The following is a 12,604-nucleotide window of genomic DNA, read 5'->3' as shown; positions in this document are numbered from 1 at the left end:
GAAAAAGGTGTTATCACGGAAGGAAATGCTTGTGTGGGCCTTGCGGTAGGTATATACAGTACTTAGCCAACAGAAGGAAAGACCGTCCTCGGGTCGTAGGCAGACCTTCCAACGTACGATCGGTGAAGAAGCCAGCATGGGCTGAACATGAACTAAAGGCAATTGCATTGGTGAGCGGCCACGTGGTCATTGCGCTGTACCCCCCCCCCCCCCCACATATCTTATAAAATAAAATAATCAATATATTTAATTTTCTCCTCAGGGCAGAAGGTAGAAAAACTGTAACGTACTGCAGGTCTTACGTAAAAGTGTATGCTATAAGAAATAAGATGGTGGATGACGCTTGATATACAGATGAACTAACCTCATATATTCTCTTCCGTTTCCTGTTTATTTTAACCACTGATTTTTGGGATACCATTTCAGCTGATTGATCTGCTGATGAACAAGTCGAGTAAGAAGACAATGGACACTGTTTTGCTGCACGCCATTAACTTGTGTAAAGAGACAATCGCCATGATGCTTCTGCGCCATCCGATCTACGTCAAGAAACACAAAGTCACGCTCAACAGGCTAGGCACAAACGTCGGCATTTTGGACGGCGACTTTCCTTTGACATCCAACTTTTATTTGGACACTACCCCTCTGATTCTGGCATCTCAGAAAAACCTGTTTGGTGTAGTAAAACTGTTACTGCTGCGAGGAGAAAGTATATCACGCCCACACGCCCCCTGTTGTATTTGTAATATATGTGACCGACGCATGAAGAGAGACCGTCTGCGATTCGCTCACAGGAGATTGAATACTTACCGCGGATTGGCCAGTGAGTCATACATTACCCTTGCAAGCAAGGATCCCTTTGACGAGGCTTTTGACTTGAGGCAGGAAGTGATGGCTCTGTCCCACACCGAAAAGTATTTTAAGGTAAGCAATCCGATTTACAGGTCCTACATTTGAAAAAAAAATGTGACGAAATATATTATCACTGCATGTGGACCACTGCTGTCGTCTTAACATCGACTTTTTATCCTCTCCTTTTATTCAGTCAACACATTAAAGAAACTGCAATTTTCGTCCCCACTCCTCATACTCCCCACAGTGAGTGTTTTAAAAGAAATGCTAACGTCTTTATTTTCGCACAAAATACTCCCTAGACACAGTCTGTAAACTCAATTTTAAAATACAATGTAAACCAGCTGCGCATTAATATTTGACCGTCTGTCTGTCACGTCGGATGTGAAGCCCTCGCCAAGCGGTGTCATGTCATGAAACACTGCCGGGATTGTGTAATGAAAAGCCTTGCAAAGCACTCACCCACTGTGTGCTTTTCCAGAAACCATGGTACGTCTCAAAGGCAAAACACTAAGATGAAGTATATATCAGGTGAAAGACCAATAAAAACTGTCCAAGAAATTAGTGCAATGTATTTTTTTAAGGATTTTTCCAACCTAATAAAACTGTTTTAAAAGATCAGGTTCAACGATGATCTATTGTGAACCAGGCGGTATCAGTGACGTCACATTGATATGTTTTCCTTGAAACAGCTCGTTTCTAAGTCCATTCGGCGGATGTATTCATAATTGGACATATATGTATATGCATTTTTAATGTAGAAATGTGGCAGTCTATATGTTAAGTGGCAAAAACCTCATGTGACGTCACAGGTCCCGATATATTCTCAAAAAAGGTTGTCGTAAATTGCATTTTACTAGGAAGAAAAATTCTAAAAAAAATGCATCCAGCACATATTTGTGAACAATGTTTATTGGTTTTGACCTGACATATACTTCGTATTAGTTTTCTTTAATCTACAATTATTGTAGGTGGAACAGTTTTACAACGAATATTATGAAAGATAACGGTGTTGCATAAGATCCTTGAAGTAGGTCCCCAGCGCTGCGCCTTCCAAACTGCAGACAGATAGTTTGAGTAGATTCCGATTACTTAAAACGTCGAAAACGGAAGAAAAAGGGTAGAATGTGGTGATCGAACATCCACTTTTTTATGTCCAGTTTACAAACTAACATAGCATAAACATGTCTGGGGAACATATAGTGTGAAAGTAACGTCGTTGCGGGACACTAGTAACCATGCAGTCGGGCCGGGGCAATTGTGAGTGGAAGTGAGAATAGTGGGCTGTTGCCCAACACTTTAAACTTATTGAATGGAAGCAGCGATTGGTAACTCAAGGAAATATCAGTTTAAATTTCGTCTGGCTACACGTTTTCTCTGCCACGGGCTTCAAGGTACGGCTTTCACCTTGTTCCAGCCACGATGTGGCTGAAACATTGCCGATGTGGCGTTAAGCCATAATCATTCATTCGTTCATTCAAGGTACGGCATGCAGTGAAGTCTCCTCATGCGAGCACGGCGGCTTGTAGACAAGGTGTAAACTGGCCTGGCGGCTTCCTGGTCCCGCTTGGACAAAGATATTGTAGCTGCAATCGAGTGTAAACCGTAAATCATGAATTAACTGAAATTGCCCAGCTTGCACAAAGGAATTGTAAGGAGATTGTAATTTTCTGAAGCTACCATCACGATCGTAGGCCAAATTTGACTCGTACATAAAGGTGGACCGTGAAAATGTAGTTCAGTACCTAGACCCTTGTTTTTTCCCCTGATCTGACAACATCCGGTCTAATACTGACTACCTCCATTGCTCAACTTGCCGATGTTTCATTGGCTGAGAATTGGCGCAATCGCCTGAGAATTCTCCTGACAGAAGCATTGCTGTGTCGTAATACAACCTTTGCAAGGAGAGTGCGTCTCGTTTTCACAGTGAGGAAATCCCTTCTTGGTTTGACACGTGTAGGTGTAGGTGAACATGAGGGGCAACACAACCATGACAACCGCACGAAATAAAACTGAGGCAGTTATTCCTTCTTCAGGTAGGGAATAATTTCGAAAATGAGAGATTTTCTGTATCCCGGCAGTTGGTGTTTACACTACACATAGAGAAGTAGATTTTCTGATGATTGATCACCAAATTTTAGCGTTTTTATTCCGTGTTTGGCGAATTAAATGAAGGGCATTGTTTCGGGGCGCATCAAAATATCTATCTGCATTTTGGCAGGTCCATCTCTTGGCATCCGCTTTAATGACTTTGCACACACTTTCTTACACCCCAGAGTGGGAACGCTAATGACATTTGTTTAATTAACACTTCCTGCGATCGATCACATCATGGCAAAGAATGGTACTTGTCACCACGCATTATCTTCAGAATTGTGAAATAATAAATGGGTATTGTCTTCACGGAAAAAGATTATCGACTGAGTAACTGACTGATCGACGGCTACGCCTCCAGATTTACCGCCAGCCAATCAGGAAGCGTGTACACCTGTACGGTACCTCTGTTAGTGCTGACATCTTGTCGGACAGTCACCACTTTACAGTGCACGTTAAAACATAAGAAGGTGTAAAAGAAAACAAATCAAAGAGGCTAATATTTGCGAAATTCATGCAAAAGTAGAAAAATAAAACGTGGCTGAATTGACGAGATTTGAACAAAGCCCTTGCATATCGTACAATGAATGGAAAAAAATATGGCTGGACTCATTGTTACATCTATACATAGTTTAAGGGTACATATGTGGACTGCTATACGATGGCGGTAGAATAGAATATATTGCACCTCCATGGTTATGATAAACGGGTGTTTATATTAAGAACTGCCATTTGTGTTAACAATGTTCTTCTTGGTAGGGTTATAAGGAATAATTAAGGGTTTTTAGGTGAATGTTTCAACACGTGGATAAACTGAGTTAAAACTAAAACTTCACAACTGGACGGCACACTCAGAAATAAAAATAAAAAAAAACAGAATCATGTGAAATACAAAGAGAACAAAATTTTTGAAAACAATGAACAGTTGAGTAACGTATTTGTTTATTTATTTATTTATTTGATTGGTGTTTTACGCCGTACTCAAGAATATTTCAATTATACGACGGCAAACAGCATTATGGTGAGAGGAAACCGGGGAAAGCCTGGGGAAAACCCACGACCATCCGCAGATTGCTGGAAGACCTTCCCACGTATGGTTGGAGAGGAAGCCAGCATCAGCTGGACTTGAACTCACAGCGGGTTGACTAACGTAAGACGACGTTATTTGTTTGTAACAATGTTGGAATTTTGAGGCAAAAATGATTGAGAAATGTTTTTTGGTAAGTCATTAAAGCTAACTATGATAACTACAGTGGTGCATTTTGCATCGGATCTTCATTATTGTGATGCAGGCAATGTTAACTCTCCGTTGTCGATGGGAACGGTGTTACAAATGTAGCGTTGTTTATAAGGCCTGGAAGAAATTCGTTTCTTTACAATCCTTCGTGATTCTAGATAATAAATTCTTCGAGAGCCGATGTGCCTTTACGTCTATGTCGGGTCTGACGGCCTGCCAGCGGTCATGTTTACTTATGATAAATAAGATGAGCACCGAAGCTTGTCTACTCTTGCATAAGTACACTATTCGTCTATCAGGCAGTTTGTTTGTCAGGTACCTCACGAAGATCGCGGTTTTACTCTGGGCACTCAGGTTTCCTCTACAAATAATTTAAACCTGAACTTTTTCTGTGACAATTCTTGAGCACGGCGTTAAACATCAATCAATTAATTAATCAGTCCATCAGTCAATCAGTCATACCAGACAACACGTTTTCGAGTTACGCCATTACGACCGTACGGTGACGTCCCAGTGTAAACCTTTTTAATTAGTTTTCTATTCTATGTATTCTAGTTTACATTTTAGGTTTCTATATTTCTATATTCTGTGTTAAAATTAAAGCTGTTATCCAACAGCATTGCCGGAGCCCACGCCACTAGTCTATTACCACTTCTGGCAGCCTGGTGTCTATACATGAAAATAGGGAAAAACACGAGAAAAAGGGAAAGAGATGTACTGGATTTGAAACCTAGACAGCCAGGCAGCATTTACTATTGCCCAAGCACTGGAGACTAACATATAGATTAAGAAGCTTTGAACTTTGACATTTGCCTTGTCGAGGACAAAAGACAGAAAGAATACATTGTTGCAGAGCTGATGCCCTTTCCTACGGTAAACTGGAGTGAAGTTTCCGTGTTATATACATAGGACGGTTTTGTCAATTTTTTGTTGGTCTTTTGGTCATAACTTGGAAAGGAACACAAAGTTCGGAAAAAATTCTTGCAAATGTGTAATCGTGACATTATTTTAAGCAGTTTTAAAAACTGACCTACTTTTGAGTGAGTTCATTGGTCAGTTTTGGCCTTATTTGTATATCAAACTAAAAGGGTTTCGTTTGGGTAGGGCGATCCAACTTAAAACTGTTCACGAAAGGTTTATCGCTATAGGTTTAACTGCTGTGCAAAAGAAGAAGATTTTTTTTTAGCTTTTTAAGGAAATTTAAAATGGCCACTAAATTATGTGACTTATAAAACAGCACAAACTGTCAAAGGTTGTTTCATATTTTCCTCATTAAGACATTAAGTTTTTTTGAGACGTTGCAATATTACAAGTTCACTAAGAATAATAGCAACTAAAACTGCATGCAGTTATACGGCTTCCAAGCGGTCTATATACACATCTTTTAGCGTCCACTCTCTAAAACTTTCCACTTTCTCTACCACAGACCGTTCAAATCTGTCTAATACGAGCAAAAAAAAGGGAAGGTAATCCATATTATACAATAAACTTTCCTAACACTTGACGTCGTGATCACAAACCTGGTCACGGGAGAGAAAACATACAGCTGTAAAGTTCAAAATTGCGGGGTAGAAGGGACTATATATGTGCTGTATGTATGCTGAAAATCTGTGAGCTGTCTTAATAGATACAGGATATGCAGGGCTTCAAAATTTCACAAAAGGCCGATTTACTATATTTTGACACATTACAAGTGTATGTTATATAATGCATATACACTCTATTCGTGTCTAGGATGAGTGTAGAAATATTGTAAGTATGCCACCCGACGTCATTTGACGTCCTGATCACGAATCCGGTCTTAGTTTTACTTTCGTGCGATGTATACATTTTTTGTCGCAAATTGCGATCAAAACGCGATAAAACGCAATTTCCCCCATTTTTACAGCTCACGTGACAGAAAACTGTTACAGCTCTAAACCTGAAAATCGCTGTATATAAAGAGCTGCATGTATGGTGAAAATTATGGACCTGTGTCAAAAAAACACAGCACATGCACGCTTTCGAATAATGTACAAAGGCAGATTTACCACATTTGGCATATTAACATATACATGCTTTGCAGTGTTACACAAAGTATGGATGGGTACGAAGAACATACGCTGTGTGTCATGTGTCATTTTCTCATAAAATGCATGACAAAATTGGTGAGAATAGTAATAATTAGAACTGCAGGCTTCCGGACAATCTGTACACACAGCTTTTAGCACATTTTCTAAAACTTTCCACTTTCAAACCTATCAGCTTCTATTCTCTTCTGGAAAGACCCCTTGTTTGTCTAACCATAAAAAAGTAGAGATAATCCATAGTAGACAACATACTCTCCGAACGAGTGAATTGCATTTACCTAGGCGAAACCAGATCTCGTATTTTTAACGAAAACAATACTATTTCAGCTAACCCGGCGTCATGATCTCACAAGAATCTCACACCGAAAATTAATTTGGTAAGGAGTAGACGTGATTTGAACCCCAGGCTGCTAGGACTGGTAGTCTGGTGCCTAATAATACCATGGTAATTGAAGAAAACAAGAGAACAAAAACTGACAAGAATGAACTGGATTTGAACAGATGACTGCGTGGGGCGGTGCTCATTGGGGCGACGGTGAAAGACAGTGAAAAGGAAAAAAATTTCTCTGAAATAGTAGTGCTGAGACACATGTATAGAGAGATTGTTTTCTTGATTTACTGTTCCTGTCGCCAGACGAAATTAGAACACACGGCCCGTAGCCAGCACTCTACAATGAACGGGTTTGTGGTGTCTAGCACAAAGCTCCAGTGTTATTTGAATGGGCGGTATTATCAGTTTTTGTGTCTATATGCGCAGGGGTATGGCTTCAAATTTTTATGGCTTTTTGGTCATAACATGAAAAGTACACAAAGCATAAAGGTAATTCTGATCATTTTAAGCCGTTTTTAGAATTCACCTACTTTTAAGCTAATTTCACTGATCAATTACAGAAGGTGTGTGAATACAAAAGAAAAATTATTTTTCAATATGGGCACAGCGATCCACCTAAACACTGTAAGTGAAATTTCCTCAACAGGTCATGAACCGTTCTGGAGAGGAAGACTTTTAAAGGGTATCAATAAAATTCAAAATGGCTGCTAAATGACGTGACTGGCTAAACGGTACAAAACATTAAAAGCTGCATGAAATGTTCATTTATAAAACTGCAATTTTTTTTTCTTCTTTGAGCAGTTTTCGAAATGTTGCAATTTTACGAACTGACAATGAAATAAGTTTTTAAACGCAATTTGGGAGAAAACTGCTGCTTGTATCGCAGAGGTCATTAGTCAAAAATAAAGACCAGTAGTTGATCTATCAACTGACCATTTTTCAGCTTCACATCTATTACTATGTCCGGTCACGTGACATTTGAAAATGACAATAAAATGAACTTTAATTGTAATTAAATGAAAAAGTATACATCGTAGGGAAAAACTAAAACCGGGTTGGTCTTCAGCAGATCAAACTGCATCAAATTGCTCTCATGGTTTTTTTAAAATTCAATAACAGGTCATCACGTGACTAAAACGACCAATGGCGAGCTTCCACATTTTCCCGACCGATTTGCATTAAATTTTTCGGTACTTCAGGAGGTTGCCCAAGCGATTTAGTGATGAACTTGAGTGTAATGTTAAAGGCTGTAATACACATTTTTCTAGCAAGACGAAAAAAAAAAAGAAAAAAAAAACAGTTGTCAGAGAAGAAGAAAAATAATCTGTAGCGAGAGCAAATAGTCTTCCACAGACTATCAATCCAAACAGATAAAGTAGGGATTCAAGCCTGAAGCTCGAATCCCTAATAATCCGAACGACTTCAAGAGGTGTCCCGCTAGGATACTAACGAGGACCCCTAATTAGCTGATTAGTCAATATAGGTACCTGACGTCTCGTCGGAAAGGGACGTTACTCTGTGGAATCGTATCTCGAAGCCTGCGTGTTAGGCTTCAGCGAAGATGTACCAGGTATAGGCCAATATACGCCTATTGTCAAACCGCTATATCTTTCTATACCTTTAAAAGATAAAAAACCATAATAGATTGTGAAACACAACACATTATTAAACATATTTCGACTGGTAAAATTAGTAAAATTGACTACACTGTCGAGCTGTTGATAATTATATACTCTACAAAATTAATACCTTCACTCTTAATTGTTTCATTTACTCTCACGATAAAAGTATTGCGTCCATATTTATGAAAATAGATGTTCGTGATGCAGTTATCATCCGTGTATTAATACTTAAGAAACTTGCATTACGGTCTCAATTAACAGGAGCAAAATGTATGTCGCCTCATAACCCATCTTCAGGAACTTCACGCGATATAATATATGTTAATTCCAAGAAATGTATTCAATACCTTTCAGCCATTTGGCCTTGTTGGAGGGAAGCGAGGATGTCGAAGGCTCCAGTGAGATCAAATTTTCGAACCCAGCACCCATGCACTGGTGAAAAGGCAGTCTTATGTCACATAGTTTGAAAGGTATCGGATGAGGTGTGATTGTTTGTCGGGTATCTGTCAGCAATGCTGCTAGCGTAACTGACATTAACATTTAACAATATGCTTAACGATTTAACATGTACGTCTTAAGAAAGCATTCACTCAGTTCTGCTCCACCACGATTTATCTTTTTTCGACTAGGGGGAGTACCTGGTCCTTGCTCGCCAGCTCGGTCATTATGTAGTGAGGCTTCTGAACGAGGTGCGTGGATCCAACGAGCTTGAACTGGTTCTGGACAAAGTCGATGATTCAGCGGAGAAAGAGTTCGAGTCTCTGGCGCGAATCCGAAGGGCAATTCAAATTGGTATGAAAAAGGTAAGATTTATGCTTAATCGTGCATCCACTGTCTTCTCTATGTTAAATTACATGTATTATTAGTCACATTTTTACTCAGTGATAGGATACGGAAATATATGATGTCGGTAATCCTCATATTGGGCGCGGCGTCAGCGGGGTAACCAAATAACGAATTGATCCTGCAAAGACCCATGATTTCAGTGCAGAAAAACCGCTTCAGCGATGTGACCATTGTATTCACAACCCAACAAAGGGAGATAACGTGTTCAGCAGACACATTTCACATTTGCAAAATTTGACCGTTGTTGTCCCAAGAAAAGCGGAGTATCTTGTCTCATGCGGGATAATTAGGGAGATAAAAAGGGGAAGCACCTGAGGTTTTCCTACGCAGAGGCGAGTCTGGTCCATTGGTACAATGAATGAACAGTACGTCACCATCCAGTTTTCCCACAAAGCTTCCCCTCAAAACAGGAACGAGTATTTACCAGACTACACATATGCATATGTAAGTGCTTACATATTTTTTGAGATGCGCGTATAACCAATTGCATGTGTATGTCATCATGTAACAAAAACTTTATTTTGCTCTTAACATAATGTTTATTGTCCAGTTTATTGGCAATAAACTTTTCGCTGATGCGGCCTGATATATCATATTATACTCTATAAACAGTAACCTATTCAACGTTGAAGATACTGTCAAATCTGTTCCTCTCACACTAACAAACAACAATGTTTCTTAACAAATTTACCTTATTAGACATGTTTGTTAATTATGCGTTTCTGGGAGCCCACTTGTAGTCCTGTATTTATAGCTAAAAGCTATCAATTAACAAACATAACAAACAAAAATGTCTGAAACAAGTCTGGTAATAAAGATTTATGATGTTTTTTGAGTCAGAGCACAATACAGTTTTGCTACAGCAAGATAATATACAAGATGACATATACATGCAATTGTTTATGCATGCATCTGTATAAATACATAAACAATTCTCCAATTAGCAGCTGGACAGCGGGCAATTAAGGAACAAAATGCAACAAACAAACTTTAAGCCAAATTTTACCCCACTCGTTGAGCAAGGTTTGGCTTAAATCTTCATAAATAGTTCTCTGAATTAAATACAACCCTCTGATGATTTTTACTTGCTCTGGATACATCACGGGGATGATAATATACTGACCCGCTTTAAAAATGCACCAACATGAATCCATGAAAATATCGTGACCGTTTGATAATAACAAAAATATCGATATTAATAATTAGAAGTTAAGGACGCTCCAAACATGTGCCTTAGTGTGAGCCATCCCCAAAACTCATCAGGGCACATTATTGGAAAACATGTTTTTACTTCTGAAAAGCACGAAGGATTCAAAGAGCCATTACTCCTGGGTGCAGAAATGGGGTATGAAGGGAAGGCATTCAAGACCTATCCGCACGTTCGTTGATCAGCGCAGTAGTACTGAAGACGCATTGCCGCGACTGACACCAGAGGAACGAGAAAGCTCCATTGCCTTAATTGAGTGAGTGAGTGAGTGCTGGGGGTTTCACGTTGTATTCAATAACTTTTCAGTCATGTGAGGACGAAGGAGCCCTTAAAGTGCAAGTAATGTGCCTCCTTGTTGCTGATCGAATTTTCACGGATTTCTGTCTAGTGCTACTTCACTGACGCGACTTACCCAAGGCAAGTAAGCGGCCATGCCCGGGCCATTATACTGAAACGGGCCAACCAGTCGTTGCACTATCCCCTTATAGCTGCACGCCAAGTTACAACTTCCTCTTTTAACGTCTCAGGTATGACCCTAACCAGGATTGACCCTGGATCTACATTCCCACCCCACTCCCCCGAAAGGGACGCTATACCAACTGAAATGTAGGGGCCGAGCCCTGATTGAAATTGGCCTGACTGCAAGGTTTGGATGTCACCACAATACCATCATAAAACTGAACAGACAATGGTTACTTCTGGCATGGCGTTCTCTCCTATAGCGAATTTCACCTCAGTAACGCCGACGGCTGTATACGGGCCTGGTGTCGCGGTGGTGAACGTTGTCTTGATGATTGTGTTGAGCAGACTGGTCGATGAGGCAGCGGAAGTGTGATGGTTTTATGGCGGTATCACTTTTAATCTCAGAACACAGCTCCGTGTATGCATTAGTCGTTTTAATGCAGTTTACTACGGAGATGTCACTTTAAGATGTCACGTTGTACCCTGTTTCCGAGGGGTGCATACTTTCCAACAACCTGTTATTCAGAGAGTGATAGTGTCCATGAGAAGGCGTTGTGTGGCACGCAGTGCATACAAGGGTGGTCATAACTGGCAATGACTTTGTCTATGGACCTCTTGTGATGTGTTCCATTATTTTGAGTAGTGTTTTACGCCGTACTCATGTGTTCCATTAAACTTGTGTACTTTCCAATGACACTTGTCATTACTAATGCGTAACTGACTTGAGTGTGAATGTAATACACAGTCAACACCAAATAAAATTTGGTTTAGTGTCAATTCCACTTTCTACCTCTGGTGCGTTTTTAATGCGTTTCACTATATCATTTTTTGGCGTTTAATCTGCAATGATAATTTCTTATCCTGAATGTTCTTCATTCTATAGGCTACATCTCTGTACTTAACGTCAGTTTTGGATGATATCATTTCAGTTCGTCACCCACCCAAGTTGCCAGATGAAGCTTACAGAGCTGTGGTATTTAGGTTGTACATTCTTACAAGGAACCAACTGGCTCAAACGATTCTTCATTTTCATCCTGTTTATGCTTTCATATCCTTTCATGGCACTTCTATTCATCTTTATGCCTCACTCAAAAGTAAGCACCAGCTAAAATGTCTTAGACTTCTCTTTTCGATACCGCATTGACAGGATATATTTAATGTTATGTGTGCATCCGTATTTGCTTACAAAGATTATGTAACGCTGTACCAATCAAGTTTTCAAACTGGACTGCGGATAAAATGTCAATGTTCCCAGTAATTAGCGATTCCTCATTTTGCTTTTAAATAATGTTTACTAATTGCTAATAATAAAAAGAAAGCATAATCGAATATTCTGTTATACCTGCAGTTAATGTTGTCTTAAATAAAAACATGGCATATTGCACTTTGATCAGTACATTGAGGACTTAAAATAAAAAAAATTAAATAACATACATAAATTGATGCACGAAAATTACCTTATCAGTTACTCTCCAATTTGTAGATGTGATATATATTCTGGAAATTTTGGAACAACTCTTTTAAGCAGACGATTTAAGCAGAAAAAAAGCATGTTGGAAAAAAGATCAGAAAATGATATGAATGAGTACTAGAGCAATAATCCCATTGTTATTTCAGTACGTGCAGGTGTTACGGACCCCGGCGGTAAGATTCACCGCGCAGGCGTACAGCTTCCTGATATTCCTCACCGCAATTGCAGCATGGAGTTTGGACTATGACCCTGGAGGTGTTGTAAAGTTTGATTTCCGTGGTCAAAACGTCAGCCATCTATTCAAGGAACATGATGGTGGATATCTTATCCGGGAATATAGTTTGGACGGATTTGAAATCATCATATTTGTTTGGACTCTAGGTACGTGGTACTTTTAGCCATTCCCCCTGATA

The 12,604-nt window shown here is 39.6% G+C and overlaps 1 protein-coding gene across 1 annotated transcript in view; it reads left to right on the top strand.

The window, feature by feature from the left end:
* Positions 1–12,604, top strand: part of LOC135465740 (short transient receptor potential channel 7-like) — a 47,789-nt gene that overhangs the window by 17,525 nt on the left and 17,660 nt on the right. The window contains exons 4-7 of the mRNA XM_064743065.1: positions 427–924; positions 8,835–9,008; positions 11,650–11,814; positions 12,338–12,572. Of these exons, the coding sequence (XP_064599135.1) occupies positions 427–924; positions 8,835–9,008; positions 11,650–11,814; positions 12,338–12,572 (1,072 nt within the window). The remainder of the gene's footprint in view (positions 1–426; positions 925–8,834; positions 9,009–11,649; positions 11,815–12,337; positions 12,573–12,604) is intronic.

This window comes from Liolophura sinensis, chromosome 5 (genome assembly GCF_032854445.1).
Source record: "Liolophura sinensis isolate JHLJ2023 chromosome 5, CUHK_Ljap_v2, whole genome shotgun sequence".
Classification (NCBI taxonomy): domain Eukaryota; kingdom Metazoa; phylum Mollusca; class Polyplacophora; order Chitonida; family Chitonidae; genus Liolophura; species Liolophura sinensis.
The sequence above is the reverse complement of the archived record's forward strand: the minus strand, read 5'-3'. Positions and strand labels throughout refer to the sequence as shown.